The sequence below is a fragment of the Ovis aries genome, chromosome 20 (assembly GCF_016772045.2).
Source record: "Ovis aries strain OAR_USU_Benz2616 breed Rambouillet chromosome 20, ARS-UI_Ramb_v3.0, whole genome shotgun sequence".
NCBI lineage: Eukaryota > Metazoa > Chordata > Mammalia > Artiodactyla > Bovidae > Ovis > Ovis aries.
The window spans coordinates 13,525,288-13,544,588 of NC_056073.1; the positions used below are offsets into that span (position 1 = coordinate 13,525,288).

Sequence of the window (19,301 nt, forward strand, 5' to 3'; positions counted from 1 at the left end):
TGGCAACTCTGAGCTGCTACCAGGTCAGGCCTCTGTTCCACACCCGCTTACGTGAGGAAGTTGGATAACGACTCTGTGTTCTTCAGGTTAAAATTAATATGATTCTCTGGCCCTAAAGCGGCCCAAACTATCCACTTAAAGATACTACCACTTCATAAAAATGAAATAATACATGAAAATTTAAGGCAATTCTCAGCTAGCATATGACTGTAGTGAGATACTCAAACTAAAGCTGAAATTCCATGTCTGGTGTTCTGCAAAAGTGACAGCATGGACTGAATCTCTGCTAAACAACTTCTCTCAACCAAATGCTGGAAATCTTGATGCAGGTGACGCTGGCTGCTAACATTGACAAATGATCTATCTATTATGTCAGTGGCCTCGTTTAGTAAAAGCATCATATCAACATAATTTAGGGGGCTATAGCTTACATTTGTGCAGGAAACAAGAGACTACAAATACACACTGCAACGCTAGACAGTCTGAGTAGCCTTTAGTCTAATCCACTGTTTCCTAAAATACCACTTAAAATACTTGTGGAAAAAAGTGTTCCATGATCAACACACATGCTGTCCATCCCTGAAAGATTCTTGCTACTGCTACTGCTAAGTCGCTTCAGTCGTGTCCAACTCTGTGCGACCCTATAGACGGAAGCCCACCAGGCTCCGCCGTCCCTGGGATTCTCCCAGCAAGAACACTGGAGTGGGTTGCCATTTCCTTCTCCAATGCACGAAAGTGAAAAGTGAAAGTGAAGTCGCTCAGTTGTGTCCAACTCCTAGTGACCCCATGGACTGCAGCCTACCAGGCTCCTCCGTCCCTGGGATTTTCCAGGCAAGAGGACTGGAGTGGGGTGCCACTGCGGAAGAGCACGTTAAAAATCCAAGGGGAATCACTCAGCAACATCCTGAGATCCTGTCTGAAGCAACACATTTCTAAAATTTATCTGAACATATCTGACATGTCCCATTTGAGATTTTAGCATACAAATATGAATTCATCTCAGCATCAGACAAAGCTGGGTTAGAGCAGTGGCTCTGCCTTTATAACTGAGTGATCCTGTGCACTTAGCCTCTGTTGGTTAATCACGAAATCGGGGATAATAACCTTTAACTGCAGAACTATTGTAATGGAGAAGTAAGTTTCTGTATTTTAAATCCTAACAACAATGCTAGGCACCAATAAATGTTAATAGCACCAATAAATCATTACTGCTACTGCTATTATTATTATTTGTTATTATTTTTATTTCTGAAAGCCACCAAACAGAGAACTCAGTATGTGAATACAGAAGGAAAGGAAAAGACAGGCAAAAAGAACAAACTGTATGTTCATCGGCAGGGGAGAAACTCTCTTCTTTCAGAAACTAGAAGAAATCATAAAAAAGCCAGGAAAATGGCAAGTCCATTGCCCTAAGATGATAGGGATAATTCCTTTGGCTCCTCCAGCTTCTGGGTTTTCTGGGCTTTTCTTGGAATACACACTTAAAATTCACTGAGCTATGTGGCAGCTACCTTTCCTTATTACTCCTTTTTTTACTGTTTAGGACTGCCAGACTGTAATGTAACACACATGTTCCCTGCAGACAGCCTTTTCTCCTGCCCCAAAACAAGTATGAGCCTCACAATACTCAAAAATAATGAGCGGTGATTTCTAAAATAAATGGAATCAATTTTCATCTTTGAAAATCTTTGCAAAATGTGCTCCTATCACCCACTCACAGGCATTTTAGCACCTGGTATGCACTAGTTCTTAGTTTATCTTGAGATAAATACTTTGCATAAGTCAAATGTTTCCTTTAAGGAGTCTGGAGAGCACCATGTGACTTCTAAAGCAATCAACTGGGGGCAGCTGAGTACCTGTCAGCATTTTTCAGCTAAGAAGTGAGGACCAACTTTACGAAGAATTTCAAAGTTGCCTCCGGCTCGTTCTGCCACAGTTCAGTCGGTTTATAACAAATGCCTTGTGCCCCATCCTGTTAATCTGTTCATTTACAAGGAGTTGTCCTGGATGGGGATCCCTCCAAGTCCAGGAGGTTATTTAGAATCATTCAGAATGAAATGAGGTTTAGAGCAACATCAATGACAAACAGACATAAAAACAATGAACCCAATAAACGGTAGGTACTGGGGAGATATTGAGACTTTAAAAACTGTATTTTGGTAACCACAGATGAAATTTAAAGACAAATACATTTTCTATTAGGAAAGAATTTATTTTGTTTAACTTAATTAGGGGATTAGCTCCGTTCGTTCTAAGTTTCAAAGGGTTCTTTGAAATTGGTCAGAAGTCAATTGGCCAGAAGATATTCATGGCTGTAGTAACAGCTATCATGTTTTGAGCATTGCCCATGTGCCAGGAATTGGACAGTGTCTTTAAATACAGCATATTCAACTCTGAAAGCTACTCCACAAGCCTGAGACATGGAGCAACTGCCCAAGTCCACACCCTGTTAAGCGGTGCACTTAGAACCAGGCGGGCCTACACCACCTTCAGTGAGTTCCCCAAGACAGCACACTGCTACATTAAGCGACAAAAGCTACTAGAAATGATATTGCCAGTTTGTGAGATCTGGAAACCAAACAAAACAGCTAATGTCAGAAATAAATGAGTAAATGAAAAGGAAGAATTTGGATTCAACATATATATTATATTCAATCCTTTCCTTCCCAAATTTTCCGGCATGCAGAGCTGGCACGTTTGCGCTAGGGAGAGATGAGCTGAACTAATGGGTAATTGCTACTTTATGGGTGGAAATTAGAATTCTGCATATCTCAGCAATTCTCATCTTTGCAACTCCAAATGCAAGCTGTATACAGTAGAGAAATTTTGGAAACACTGTTACACTGACCCAGTTAGGCCATTTGTTACACAGAACTGATACAACCAAAGAAGGGCTGAAACTAGCAGAGATGCCAGAGCTTGCCTAGTACAATGTAGTCCCTATTTTCAGAGGAGAACTGAAACCCAGAGAATTTAAGGGACTCACTGTGTAGGATTTGTTTAAAAACAACCAGCAAAATAAAGCCAGCCTCATGGTCAGTTTTCTTAGTTTTAAAATGGGGATAGAGATATCTACACTGTCAGTTGTGTTAAATCTTGATAAAGAAACAGATATTGGGGGAACATAGTTTTTTTGAGGCAGCAACCAGCTGTGTCCCCCTTTGCCTAGCAAAAGTAATAAAGCTACCCTTTGCTACTTCAAAAAAAAAAAAAAGAAAAAAGAAACAGGCATTTGCAACTATACAATAAATGATGCATATACTATAGAAAGCAAACTCCTCTTCATAACAATATTAATTGCAATAGGATGTTTACTGTGGTAAATTCCTCTGGGCTGCCAATAAAAGTGTGAAGGAGGTAAAGCCGCACTGTCCTATTCACTGCTTTAGTAGCTAAAATAAGAGATATTTTTCAATTTCTTAATGAGAAAAAGAAGATATTAGTTGGAAAAATATGTTGTCAGTTCTTTTAACCTCCATGGGTGTATCAGAAGGAACTCCCTTCGAGTCTTTGCTGAAGCAGAATCACTTAAAATGAGGCACCTTCTGGATTTCTACCTTTTCAGCAAAACCCCAAACTTTCTTTAAATGTAAATTACGGCCAGAGTTACTCCACAATATTTCCTCATTTATATACAATACAATAAAAGGTCACAATAAATTTTCCACCCACAGTAAATTTCTGTGGAATGTATCAAGCATAAAAGGAACTGAAAGCTTCATACCTTTTGTAATTGCTCAAAAATGTATGACAGTGTCCTTGGGATGATGCCTCTGTCGCTGTAGCGCTCCGCCCCACCCGTAATGGTGAACGTCTTACCGCTGCCTGTTTGTCCATATGCAAAGATGGTACCATTGTAACCTGCCAGGACGCTGCGTAAAGAAATGACATGCTTTTAATATCAAAACGGCTAGTTGTGTTTGTGTTTGTATTATGCCTGCACGCATGCATGCTAAGTCGCTTCATTGTGTCTGACTCCGCGACACTGTGGACTGTAGCCTCCCAGGCTCCCCTCTCCATGGGATTCTCCAGGCAGGAATACTGGAGTGGGTTGCCATGCCATCCTCCAGGATCATTTGTATTATAGGGCTATTTTAATAGCAATTTGATTCAACACTACTGAAAAGACATCGATAGAAATATCTATAGAAATATTTATGGATGTGACTAGCTAGCTAGGAATTATTTTTTATTTAGGAGTCTTAGCACATCAATCGTTTTCTCTAAGAAAGAACTAGTAACTCAAATGGGATCCAGTCATCTTAAATATTTTCTTCTGTTGCTTGGATAAAGTTTTTATTTTAGAATATAATTGACCCTTGGATAACAAAAGTTTGAACTATGCGGGTCCACATATAATCAGATTTTTTTCACTAAATACATACGACAATACTACATGATCCTCAGTTGGTTGAATCCACCGATGCAAAACCAGGAATACAGGGGGCTAACTGTAAAGCTATCCTTGGATTTTCAACTGCAGGGAGGGTTGGTGCCCCAAACCCCTCATTTTTCAAGGGCCAGATGTAGTTGACCCTTTTATATTTACAGAAAAGTTGCAAAGACAGTATACGGAGTTCACACATACCCCACACCTGGTTTCCTCTGTTACTCAGATCTTAGACTAATACTGCACATTTGCCACAATTAATCAATCAATACTGAAATATATTATTACAAACTCTACACAAATCTCCTCAGTTTTTAACATAATTTCTCTTTTGCCCCGGCTTCACTGAGATAAATTCAGCAATAACATATGTAAAATTAAGGTGTACAATGTGATGAATCGATACAATATATATTGTGAAATAATTACCACAATAAGTTAACTTAATAAATCCATCAACATATTCATCACCTCAAATAATTATCTTTTTTGTGGTGATAACATTTAAGATCTGCTCTCTTTACAACTTATAAATATATAATACAGTATTGCTAATTATTGTCACTGTGCTGTATATTAGATGCCCAGAACTTACTCATCCTATATTTAGAAGCTTCTATCCTTTGGCCAACATCTCCCCATTTTCTCTACTCCACAGCCCCAGGTAACCACCATTCTACTCTTTATTTCTGAGTTTGTTTTTATCGATTCCACATATAAATGAGAACATACAGTATTTGTCTCTAACTTATTTCACTTACCACAATGCTCTCAAGGTCTATCTATGTTGTCACAAAAAGAGTTTTCTTCTTTTTTATAACTGAATAATATTCCATTGCGAATATATACCTCATCTTTATCTATTCATCTATAGATGGACACAAGTTTTCCCATGCCTTGCCAATTGCCTTGGGAGTGTAGATATCTCTTTGAGATGGTGATTTCATTTACTTTGGATATATCGCTGACCTTTGAACAACTTGGGTTAGAACTCTGACATGGACTTTTTCAGTAAATACAAAAAGCCTTCTGCATTTGTGGGTTTTGCACCTGCAGATTCAACCAACTGTAGACTCGAGTTCCCACCCAAGGTTCATTGAATCCACAGATTCGAAACCCATGGATACAGAGAATCAAATATGGGACTTGAGCATTCGTGGATTTTGGTAAATGCAAGGGGTCCTGCGTTAATACTCCACAGACACACTGACAGACGTATCCTGACAGACAGATGTCCGTGTACAAATCTGTATACTGACAGATGTCTGTGTACCCAGAAGTGGGACTGCAGAATCATCTGGTAGTTTCATCTTTAATTCTTTAAGGCAACTCCATACTGTTTTTAATGGTGGCTGCAAAACAACTTACATTTCACTGACAGTGTATAAAAGTCCCCTTCTCTTCTCTTGAAATCAGGAAGTACGCCTCCAGCTTTGTTCTTCTTTCTCAGGACTGCCTTGGCTATTCAAATTCTTCTGTAGTCCTTAAAAATTTTTGGTGTTTTTACCTGCTTTTGTGAAAAGTGCCATTGGAATTTTAATAAGGATTGCATTGGATCTATAGATGGCTGTAGGCAGCTTGTTCATTTTAATAGTATTAATTCTTCTGATCCATGAACATGGTATATTTTCCCATTTATTTGTATCTTGTTTAATTTTCTCTTTGATGTCTTATAATTTTCAGTGTACAGATCTTTCACTTTCTTGGTTAAATTTATTCCTAAGTATTTTACTGGTTTTGATACTACTGTAAATGAAATTGCCTCTTTTACGTTTTTTTCAGATATTTTGATGTTGGTGTATAGAGACACAACTGATACCTGTATAGTGATTTTGTATCCTGCAACTTTAGTGAATTTGTTGCTTAGTTCCAACAGTTTTTTGGTGGACTCTTTAGGATTTTTCTCTATGTAAGATCATATCATCTACAAACAGGAATTTTTACTTCTTTCTCTCAAATTTGGATGCCTTTTATTTCTTTTCCTTGCCTAATTGCTCTGAAGAGGACTTCCAGTTATTATGTTGAATGGAAGTGGTAAAAGTGGGTACCTCTGTCATATTCCTGATTTTAGTGAGAAAGATTTAAAGCTGTCACCATTGAGCATGATGTTAGCCATGATTTTGTTATATATGGCATTTGTTATGTTGAGGTACATTCTTTTTATACTCAGTTTGGTTGAGTGCTTTATCATGAAAGAATGCTGAATTTTGTCAAATGCTTTTCCTGCACCTATTGGGATGATCATATGATTTTTATCTTCGGTGAATGTGGTGTATCACATTTATTGATTTGCACATGTTAAATCATCGTTGCATTCCAGGGATAATCCTACTTGAACATGGTATGTGATCCTTTTAATGTGCTGTTAAATCCAGTTTGCCAGTTTGTTGTTGGGATTTTTTGCATCTATATTCATCAGGGATATTAGTCTATAGTTTCCTTGTGGTGTCCTTAATCTGGCTTTGGTATCAATGTAATGCTGAATGTAGAAATGTTCCTTCCTCTCCAATATTTTTAGAAGAGTTTGAGAAGGATTGGCATTAATTTTTAAGTATTTGGTAGAATTCACTAGTGAAACAATCTGGACTCAGGATTTTCTTTGTTGAAAGATTTTTGATTACTAATTCAATTTCCTTATTGTTATTGATCTGTTAGAAGTCTCCATTTCTCCATGACTCAGTCTCACTTCATTGTATATTTCTAAAAACTTTTTTGAGGTTATCCAGCTTGCTGGGATATAAATGCCCATAGTAGTCTCTTAGGATCTTTTGCATTTCTTTGGTGTTAGCTCTTAGGTTCCCATTTTCATCTCTGATTTATTAGGGAATTCTATCATTACTCTTAGGTGGCTAGCTAAAAGTTTGTCAATTTAGTTTAAGGAAAAAAAAATACTTGCTTTCTGGCTATTTGGTAGTTCCTTTGTCCCTTTCTTTCTCTTCTCCTATCTTTCCTTGGGAATTGATGCTTTGATTCTTTCTTCTTTATCTTTTGAGTATCTCCTGCAGGTTTTTGCTCTGTGGTTACGATGAGACTTACATAAAATATCTCAACAATATAACAGATTATTTTAAGCTGATAACTTAACTTTGATCACGTATAAAAATTCTACCCATCTTACTCCTTGTCCCATATTTTGTTTTTGATATCACAGTTTGCCTCTTTTTATATTGTATATTTAACAAAATATTGTAGCTATAGTTAGTTTTTAATACTTTTGTCCTTTCAACTCTATACTAGAGTTAAGCAATTAGCACATCACCATGTCATTGTTGTTTAATTGCTAAGTCATGTCTGACTCTTTTGTGACCCCATGGACTATAGCCCACCAGGCTCCTCTGTCCATGGAATTTCCCAGGCAAGAATACTGGAGTGAGTTGCCAATTCCTTCTCCAGGGGATCTTCCTGACCCAGGGATCAAACTTGCATCTCCTGTATTGATAGGCAGATTCTTTACCACTTGAGCTACCAAGGAAGCCTGTTAACACATCACCGTATTACAGTATTAAAGTGTTCTGAATTTGACTATATACTTACCTTTACCATTATGTTTATATTTTCATATGTTTTCATGTTACTAATTTTATTATTTTTTTTTAATTTTATTTTTACTTTATTGTACTTTACAGTACTGTACTGGTTTTGCCATACATTGACATGAATCCACCACGGGTGTATACGAGCTCCCAATCCTGAATCCCCCTCCCACCCCCCCACCCCATATCATCTCTCTGGATCATCCCCATGCACCAGCCCCAAGCATCCTGTATCCTGTATCGAACATAGACTGGCACTTCATTTCTTACATGATGGTATACATGTTTCAATGCCATTCTAATTTTAGTGTCTTTTCAATTCAGCTTGAAGAGCCCCTTTTGGCATTTCTTGTAAGGCAAGTCTAGTGATGAATTCCATCAACTTTTATTTCTCCCTCATTTCTGAAAGACAACTTTGCCAGTAAAGTATTCTTGGTTGGCAGTTGTTTCCTCCCCCTCCGCCCCCCCACACACTTTTATATGTCATCCCACTCTCTTGGGCTGAAAAGTTTATGCTAAGAAATCTGCTGATAGCCATATGGGGTTTCCCTTATTGTGAGCAGGATTTTGTTGTTGTTGTTGTTGTTTTGGTGCTTTTAAAATTTTCTCTTGGTTTTTGATTTTAGACAGTTTTATTCTTATATGTCTTGGTCTGAAATTTTAGGGTGACATATTAGTTTCATGAACAGGGAAATCCAAGTTTCTCCCCAGATGTGACAATTCTTACTCATTATTTCTTTAAATAAGCTTTCAGTCCCTTTATCCCTCTCTTCTGAGACTTTAACAATGAGTAGCTTGTTTCTTTTACGGTATCTCACACTTCATGTAGGTTTTCTTCACTCTTTTTCATTCTCTTTTCTTTTTGCTTCTGCCTGGAGGAGTCAGCTATGAAGCTTTCCAATGAATCTTCAATTAAGTTATTGTATTCCTTGACCCTAGGGCTTTAGTTTGCTTGTTTCTTAATGGCTTCTATTTCTTTGTTGAATTTTTCATTTTGCTTATGTATTGTTTTCCTAATTTCATTTAGTTGTCTACATTTGTTTTCTTGTGGTTACCTAAATTTAAGAGGATTATTATAAATACTTTGTCAGAAAGCACACAGATCTCTATTTCTTTAGGGCTAGTCTTTGGAGCTTTATTAATTTCCTTTGATGATGTCATGCCTGCATGGGTGAACTTGAATGCTGGGTCCACAGGGGCTGACCCGGCATTGGGAATCACTGAAGTGGGTCTGGCATCTGGGTCCTAGGGTTTAGCCAAGAGTAGGTTGGACTGGGAGCCTGGTTTCACAGGAGCTGGTCTGGAGGCTGGGTTCACAGGAGCCAGCCTGGTGGTAAGGCCATTCTAGGGCCTCGGGCCATTGGAGCTGAATTATTACAGAATATTTCTACTCAACAGAATCTGTCACCAATTATATAGCAATATCCCATTAGCAATGTCATTTGGAAATATATTTCTTGGCCACAAATGCACTAGGTAAATGAAGTCTATGACTTTAAGTATCAAACATTAAACATTTTATTGATTTTTGATAGAAACCCTTCTAAAATATCAGAGGTTTCTAATATTGAAAAGTAATGGACACAGAGAATAAATTAGCGTTTTCATTCTGATTTAGCGATGAAAAGCTTGTTCACAACCTATGGAAAGTGAGCATGGTAGTGTGTATACTGGCACCTCATGACTGTTATGCCTACTTTTTTAAGCTTAAACATTCTCTTTCTATCAGTTGTCTTAGTATTACACCATCTTCTATGTGCTTATTCCCCCTTCCCCGCAACTGCAGTAGAATAGAAAACCAAATGGCAAAGCTTCAAAGAATGCTATATAAAAAGTTTTAAATGTAGGCGCCACCTATATACGCTCAATGGCTATTTCTATATTACATTGCTACAATAAAAGCTAAATAAAGAAATATAAATGGGCAAATTTTGTCTCCAGTTCCTTTCAGTTGAGCCTTCTCATCCAAACTCAATCTGCCCCCCCTTCATCGGGCACTGGGAAGTTTCATATGTTTCTAATCTCATCTGGCCTAAGAGAAAAATACTAATTCAAAATAAATATAGTGCGGTAAGGACCTTTCAAAATTATGTCTCCACGAGAACAACAAGGACAGTGGCAGATATAGTAAAAGTCAACTTTTTTAGAACCCTAGAAGATACCCAAAGGTTCACAACAGTCCAAGGAGTGCTTACTCAAGAAAAATGACTGAATATCAGTAAGAACAGTGAGCTTTATGGTGTTTTAACCTAACCATTGCCACTCCCTTCTCCCCAATTCCATGGTAGCCTTGAAAAGACAAAAGCCTTGCAACCAGAGCAAGTGTGACGGTGCAAACTAGCAAGAGGAGACTAGCAACAAGTGGGGGACAGTACAGGCTTGAAGCCCAAAGAATTGCATTTCTCTGACCTGTCTGGAAACGTCCTAGAAAAGCCCCACTCACAGCATGTGTCATTGTTTGACCTGACTCAGAGCTCACTCAGTGCAAACAGCCCTCTCCCCATGGTGTTTATTGAAAAAAAAAAAAAAAATCAGTGTTAAGTGTTTAATATTACAGTTGCCCTAGGTTGCAATGTTAGTGAGGCAAACAAGAGGGTGAAAAAGGCTTACAATAAAAATCTGTGGAATGGTATGTTTATGAGAGCTTTGAAAAGTGATGATATATTCCTGAGTCTCCAGAAGGCTGCATACTTGTGCCGGGCTATGTGCGTGCCCAGGAAAGACCCAAGAAGGTGATATTTCACTTATGGCTGTCTGTGAGGCTCCACACAAGCATGAAGTAAAGGCCAAGGCAGTTATAAACTTCTGGAGCATTGAGAGGGTGTCCCAACACATACACAGACTCCTTCATCAAAGGTTTGGAGATGGACTGGTTTAAGGCATTTAAGGACAGCTCTGTCCAGTTATTAACTGATGATTAAGGAACTGAGCAGTGATTTCAGAGGCTGCAAGCAACAAAGAATATAGACTTTACAGAGTTAGTCTAGAAAATTCACTAAACAAACCAGCAGCAGCAATAACAATAACAAACTCTAGGGAGGGTGGCAATCTGATTCTCAGAGCTGTTATATTACATTACATATAAAATCCAGTTTTTCAACCCCTAAAATTTTGAGGGCTTCCCTGGTGGCTCACTGGTGAAGAATCCACCTGCCCATGCAGAAGACACAGGTTCATTCCTTGATTTGGGAAGACTTCACATGCCACAGAGCAACTGAGCCCATGCACCATAACTATTGAGCCTGTGCTCTCGAGTCCAGGAGCTGCAACTGCTGAGCTCGCCTGCCACATCTACTGAAACCGGTGCGCCCTAGAGCCTGTGCTCTGCAGTGAGAGGAGCCGCTGCAAAGGGAAGCCTGCACATCACAACTAGATAATGGCCCCCGGCCGCCACAACCGAAGCAAAGACTGCACAGCGATGAAGAGCCAGCATAGCCAAAAATAAATAAATACATTTGAAATACACAAAGAAACCGGAAAGTATTTCCCATACACAAGAAATGAAAGGTTTAACAGAAACAGTCCTGGAGGAAGCCCAGACAATGACTCATTATCTAGATGTATAATTTACTTATTCCACATATGTTCAAAAAACAAAAGTAAAGCATGTTTAGAGAACTAGAGAAAGTATGAGAATATCATACATAAAAAAGAGTATTAACAAAAAAGGAACAAGCAGAAATTCTGGAGTTGAAAGTTAAGATGACCTCTTTTTTTTTTTTTTTTTTTTAAATTCACCAGAACAGAACATTTGACTCCAATAGAAAAAACAATCAGTGAACTTCAGGATAGGTCAATTAAAACTATCCAGTCTGAGTAACAGAAATTAAGGAGAAAAATAAATAGAAAACTAAGATATCAACATATACATAACGGAAGTCCCAGATGGGGAGGGGACAAATATTAAAAGAAATAATGGCCCTAAACTTCCCAAATTTGATGGAAAACATGAATCTATATTTCAAAGAATCTCAGGATGCTCAAAGTAGAAAAAACTCAAAGATATCCAAATCTAGACTTTAAAAGTAGAAAAAGAAAAGTGACATTACCTTACAAGGAATCCTCAAAAAGATTAACAATGGATTTTTCTCAATAGGAACAAATGGAGGACAGAGGCAATGGAAGGACATATTCAAAATGGCAAAAGATTAGTTTGGGCATCTTTCTTTGCAGAAGTTAACAAACATCTCCTAAAATTTACATTTTAATTTTGCTTTCAGATTGGTCATTGCTGCTGCTGCTGCTGCTGCTAAGTCGCTTCAGTCGCGTCCGACTCTGTGCAACCCCATAGACAGCAGCCCACCAGGCTCCCCCGTCCCTGCTACTGCACAGAAATACAAGTGATTTATATATATACATCTTACATCCTGTAAACTTGCTAATTCTCTTATTATTTATAATCATTTTATAGTGGATTTCTATCTAAATACATAATCGTGTCATCTGCAAAAAGAGATACTTTTACTTCTTCATGTCCAATCTAGGTATCCTTAATTCATTTTCTTGCTTAAATTTAAAAGCACTGGCTAGTTCACTAGCGACAAATTCTCTCAGTTTATGTTTATCTGGGAAGGTCTTAATTTCTCCATTTTTGAAGAATGAGGTTTGAAGCTACAGAATTCTGTTTGCACATTGATTTTTTTGGTCTTCCTTTTTTAGTGTCTCTTACTCTTCTTTTTTAACTAGAGTTGATTTACAATGTCATGCTAGTTTCAGGTATAAAGAAAAAGTAATTTAGTTGTTCTTATCCATTATAACTTATAATGGGGGCTTCCCAGGTGGCACTAATGATAAAGAATCTGCCTGCTAAAGCAAGAGACACATGGACATCACCAGATAGTCAATACCGAAATCAGACTGATTATATTCTTTGCAGCCAAAGAAGGAGAAGCTCTACACAGTCAGCAAAAACAAGACCAGGAGCTGACTGTGGCTCAGATCATGAACTCCCTATTGCAAAATTCAGACTTACATTGAAGAAAGTAGGGAAAAACACTAGACCATTCAGGTATGACCTAAATCCAATTCCTTATGATTATACAGTGGAAGTGACAAATAGATTCAAGGGATTAGATCTGATAGTGCCTGAAGAACTATAGATGGAGGTTCGTAACATTGTAAAATGGGTGGTGATCAAAACCATCCCCAAGAAGAAATGCAAAAAGGCAAAATGGTTGTCTGAGGAGGGCTTACATGTAGCTGAGAAAGGAGGAGAAACGAAAGGCAAAGGAGAAAAGGAAGGATATCCAAATTCATCTGAATGCAGGGTTCCAAAGACTAGCAAGGAAAAAGAAAGTCTTCCTCAGTGATCAATACAAAGAAATAGAAGAAAACAATAGAATGGGAAAGACTAGGGATTGCTTCAAGAAAATTAGAGCTACCAAGGGAGCATTTCATCAAAGATAGGCACAATAAAGGACAGAAATGGTATGGGCCTAACAGAAGCAGAAGATATTAAGAAGAGGTGGCAAGAATAGACAGAAGAACTATACAAAAGAGATCTTAATGACCCAGGTAACCATGATGGTATGATCACTCATCTAGAGCCAGACATCCTGGAGTGTGACGTCAAGTGGGCCTTAAGAAGCATCACTTTGAACAAAGCTAGTATAGGTGATGGAATTCCAGCTGAGCTATTTCAAATCCTAAAAGATAATGCTGTGAAAGTGCTGTACTCAATATACCAGCAAATTTAGAAAACTTAGCAGTGGCCACAGGACTGGAACAGGTCAGTTTTCATTCCAGTCCTAAAGAAAGGCAATGCCAAAGAATGCTCAAACTACTGCACAATTGCACTCATCTCACATGTTAGCAAAGTAATGTCAAAATTCTCCAAGCTAGACTTCAACAGTATGTGAACTGAGAACTTCCAGATGTTCAAGCTGGATTTAGAAAAGGCAGAGGAACCAAGGATCAAATTGCCAACATCCATTCAGCTCAGTTCAGTTCAGTTCAGTCACTCAGTTGTGTCCAACTCTTTGCGACCCCATGAATCGCAGCACACCAGGCCTCCCTATCTATCACCAACTCCCGGAGTTCACTCAGACACATTGCTATATTTAAAATAGGTAACCAACAAGGTCTTACTGCATAGCACATGGAACTCTGATCAATGTCATGTGGCAGCCTGGATGGAATGGAGTTTGGAGGACAAAGGATACATGTATATGTATGGCTGAATCCCTTTGCTGTCCACCTGGAACTGTCACAACGTTGTTAACTGGCTATACCTCAATACAAAAGAAAGGATCACAGAAAAGGCAAGAGAATTTCAGAAGAACATCTGCTTCATTGACCACACTAAAGCCTTTGACTGTGTGGATCACAACGAACTGTAGAAAATTCTTAAAGAAATCAAAATACCAGACAACCTTACCTGCCTCCTGAGAAAATTGTATGCAGGTCAAGAAGCAACAGTTAGAACCAGACATGAAAGAATGATCTGCTTCTAAATTAGGAAAGGAGTATGTCAAGGCTGTATATTGTCACCCTGCTTATTCAGCTTATATGCAGGGTACATCATGTGAAATGCCAGACTGGATGAAGCACAAGCTGGAATCAAGATTGCTGGGAGAAATACCAATAAGCTCAGATATGCAGATAACACCACCCTTACGGAGAACTAAAGAACTCTCCTGAAAAAGGAGAGTGAAAAAGCTGGCTTAAAATTCAACATTCAAAAAACAAAGATCATGGCATCTGGTCCTATCACTTCATGGCAAATAGATGGGGATACAATGGAAACAGTAATACACTTTTATTTTCTTGAGCTCCAAAATCTCTGTGGATGGTGACAGCAGCCATGAAATTAAAAGATGCTTGTTCCTTGGAAGAAAAGCTAAGACAAACATAGGTAACATATTAAAGAGCAGAGTCATTACTTTGCTGACAATAGTCTGTCTAGTCAAAGTTATGGTTCTTCCAATAGTCATGTATGGATGTGAGAGTTGGACCATAATGAAAGCTGAGCACTGAAGAATTGATGCTTTTGAACTGTTGTGCTGGAGAAGACTTTGAGAGTCCCTTGGACAGCAAGGAGTTCAAACCAGTCCATCCTAAAGGAGATCCGTCCTGAATATTCATTGGAAGGACTGATGCTGAAGCTGAAACCCCAATACTTTGGCCACCTGATGCAAAGAGCTGACTCACTGGAAAAGACCCTGATGCTGGGAAAGATTGGAGGCAGGAGGAGACGGGGATGACAGAGAATGAGATGGTTGGATAGCATCACTGACTTGATGGACATCAAGCTCTGGGAGTTGGTGATGGACAGGGAAGCCTGCTGTGCTGCAGTCCATGGGGTCAATGAGTTGGAGAGGACTGACAGACTGAACAGAATGTAAGAGACTCAGGTTGGATCCCTGGATCGGGAAGATTCCCCTGGAGCAGGAAAGCGCAATTCAGTTCAGTGTTCTTGCTGGGAAAATTCCATGGGCAGAGGAACCTGGTAACTACAGTCCATGGGGCCACAGTCAGACACGCCTGAAGCGACTGAGCTCACACATGGATTATTACAAGATACTGAATATAGCTCATTGCTATACAGTAGGACCTTGTTTTTTATCTGTTTTACATGTAGTAGTTTATATCTGCTAATCCCAAACTCCTTATTTATCCCTCCCTCTCTTTCCTCTTGATGACCATAAATTTGTTTTCTATGTCTGTGAATCTGTTTCTATTTTGTAAATAAGTCCATTTTTGTCATATTTTTAGATTCTGCATACAAGTGATATCATGTGATTTGTCTGTCTCTGTCTAACTTATGTCATTTAGGATGGATAATCCATAGGTTTTTTATGGCTGAGTAGTATTCCAATGTATACATGTGGAATCTTTATTCCATCTTCTTTATTCATTCATCTCTTGATAAAAATTTGTTTGCTTCTGTGTCTTGGCTATTAAATAGTGCTGTAAAGAACACTGGAACACACGTATCTTTACAAATTAAGAGTTTTCTCCAGATATATGCCCAGGAGTGAGACTGCTGGATCACATAGGAACTCTATTTTTAGTTTTTTAAGGAACTTCCATGCTGTTTTCCATAATGGCTGCACAATTTACAGTCCCATCAGTAGTAATTATTTAAAAGACAGGAAGAGAAAATAGTAATTAATAAAAGTAATGAAAAGGAAATGATGAATTTCAGCAATGAATGTTGGGATATACATTTTTGGTAAGAAATATTTCTGTACTTCCTAAAACAAACAATGCACGCTATTGCCTAATTTATCCTAGCTAGAGACATTTCTGATTTATGTAAGCAAATCAATGCCTTATAAACCAAAGTTTGATGATCAGATGAAAGTTGCATTGTAGAAATTCTCTCCCTCCTTTTGAAAAACACATTATCCCTAGAAATTTAAATTGCAAAGCTATTTTCTCATTTCTTATCTTTCAGTATTTGCATGAATAAAACAAAAATAAAGCTTCTCCCCTCTTGCAGACTATAAACTGCGGTGTTATTCCACACACATCACATTTACATCCTAGAAAAAAATACAAACCATTTTAGGTTTCGTTTTTCACTTTTATTACTCTTTATTTGTTTAACCCCAAGTGGAAGAAAGCTGCCTAGATGTATCTGAAGTGAGACTTCTTTTTGTTTAACTAGATGAGAAGGCTTTAAACATCTCCTTACACAACATCTAAATCAAAGTAACCATCAACATATTGCTACTGTGCTGCTAATTTAGTTCACTGAACCAAACAAACGATATTATAGCCCTTAAATCTGAAGAGATAAGCAGAGTTGAAAGCAACAACAAAGCAGTGAGATTATGGGTTTCATGACTGGCATCATTAGAGGTTTTCTAACTACTTTTTGTCCAACAGAAGAACCCTGTCTAAGGTATTTCTGAAAAATAGGTATCTGAACTGTGTTTCAACAGCTGTCTGATTGAGGAGCAGGGTAGACTCATATCTGGGTGGGGTTGCCTTCATTTTTGAGCAGAGAGGGACAAGTAAGAGGGTACCTTAAAAGATTCATGCCGTTTAGCCTGGGAAAAAATTAATAATGCCAGGAAAATACATATGTATCATTTTTAAAAATTTCATCAGATCAAATCAAATCAGCTCACCAGAAAACACAAATAAACCAATTAGTACTAAGAGCAGAATTTTTAAGCAGATAGAAATTATACTATATGTTTCATTAGACTACTAAGACTATTAGTCAAGATAATTCTGAACAAGAATTATCAAAATTAAAGCCTCTACTGTAAATACTTCCTTGGTGGCCCAGACGGTAAAGAATCTGCCTGCTATGCAGCAGACCCAGGTTCAGTTCCTGGGTCAGAAAGATTCCCCTGGAGGAGGAAATGGCAACCTACTCCCATATTCTTGCCTGGGAAATCCCATAGACAGAGGAGCCTGGCAGGCTACAGTCCAGGGGTCTCAAAGAGTTGGACACAACTAAGCAATTAGACTGTAAATACATGGTAACCCTATTAGCTCATCTTGCCTTTCACCCAATTCTAAGAACCCAAGTAGCTGAAATTCACTAGTTTTATTTTTCATTCTCAGAACAGTTTCATTTCTGTCCACCGTAGCCCTTTTTTGAGAATAAAGTCCCCCAGAAGTAGCCTCAAGCAGTATTTGGGGCAGTCCATTGTATTTATAGAGAATACTGTAAGTGACTCTCAATTGTTTTTCACTTTCAGAATATTTCTGAGTGCGTAATTCTGCAACTTGAATTTTTGAAAAGGAATTTGAACCCAAAAGAGTAACAGTTCACAATTAACATGACTCAGCTTTGCCATAAATAAAAATAATCTTCCCATCTGTTGAGCCAAATGAACCTCTAACCTGTAAAATTTACATCAAGTGTTGGTCATGGGGCGTCGCCTTTGCTACAAAGGGGAAGGAGGAAGAAAAGCATATAGAGATGGGGACCTAGCCTTCAGGGAAACTTGAGAAGGTGGTAGACTTGGAGAGCTAAATGGTTCTGCCCAGCAAGCTTCCGTAGTCCATCATCTTCTGGTAATAACCCCCCACCCACTCCATCCCGTTCTTCAAGCTCATGAGGAATAAGCAAGTGTCAGGGCACAGGACTCAGGCCTGGCCAGCCACTGCCCCCCCCTTTCCACCTTGGTCCCCTCAACACCTTTCGTATCTGTAACAGCTACTCTTCTAAGAGGCTGATAACATACCGCAAGCAGAACAAAATAGGAGTCCCTCTAACATGAATTTTGAGAGGAAAAGAGCTTCCTTTTGCTGGAGGCTGTGCACCATGGCTGTCAGAAGCCATGTCGCCTGCCGTTCTACACGGTGAACATGGGTCAGACAGGGGAGAAGGAATCTTGGTCTTGTCAGGGACCTAGTTCAAGTAGCGATGACCCTGATTTTTGCAGCACTCCTTTCAATTCTCTGAACTAACTCAGTTATGTGAGTCAAGAAAGCCTCTTTACCTTGAATTCAGATTCTGTTATATGTAACCAAGAGAGCCCTAACTAAAACAAGAGTTTCTAGCGTGATCTGCAAAGCATCTGCTGTACCTTGGTGTAGACCAGCGGTCTCAGGCTGGTAGTGAATCTTGTCTACAGGAATGTTTATAAACTTATCTAAATGTAAATGGGCCTTCCCTGGAGGCTCAATGGTAAAGAATCTGCCAGTCATGCAGGAGACCCAGGTTGGATCCCCGAGTCGGGAAGATCCCCTGGAGATGGAAGTGGCAACCCACTCCAGTATTCTTGCCTGGGAAGTCCAGAGGAGCCTGGCGGGCTACAGACCACCAAGTTGCAGAAGAGTTGGACACAACTTAGCAACTGAACAACAACAAAATGTTAATGCCTTTATGTGGGACATGTGTTTTGCAGTTTGCCACAGTCCCCAAAACTCTCTACTGTCTTAGACTGAGTTGCTCCTCAAATGTATGATACCAGCCTAGACCTGAAGGCAGGGTTACATCCCTATACAATAACAGAGTGCCAACCACAGTGAGGTCCCTGTGAACACCACCACTCTCCCAGAGGGGCACAGCGCTGTCATTCATGCAGACCACAGTGGGCATGCTGGTTAAAGACATGTGGGTTTAGTTGCCCTGGTTTGGACCTCATCCTTCCAAAAGCACATCTGGCAAGATAGCCTCCTAAGGTCTTGAGAGATTCACCTGCATGATGTACTGATCTAACCATAAATCCTGACAGAGAACTAAAGAGGGTTCCATAGCTAACCTTAGTTGACCTAAATCAAACCATTAGTTGTTTCTTGGAAAGGAATATTCAAAGCAAGGCTATCTGGATGGAAAACAATTAACCTACACATCCAAAATGTGTTTTTGACAGAAAAATTAAACTGTAAAGGTAGATTAAGTTGTAACTGATATACTCGGGGTCATCATTTAAAGCTCTCTGCGTCTGTGGGCATACTAGGGCTTCCCG

General features: G+C 38.9%; 1 protein-coding gene across 4 annotated transcripts in view; it reads right to left on the reverse strand.

Moving 5' to 3' along the window:
- The window catches only part of KIF6 (kinesin family member 6), a 428,173-nt gene that overhangs the window by 321,421 nt on the left and 87,451 nt on the right, over positions 1 to 19,301 (reverse strand). For all 4 annotated transcript variants that reach the window (XM_060403167.1, XM_042236762.2, XM_012100599.5 and 1 more), the window contains exon 4: positions 3,725 to 3,872. In XM_060403167.1, the coding sequence (XP_060259150.1) occupies positions 3,725 to 3,872 (148 nt within the window). The remainder of the gene's footprint in view (positions 1 to 3,724; positions 3,873 to 19,301) is intronic.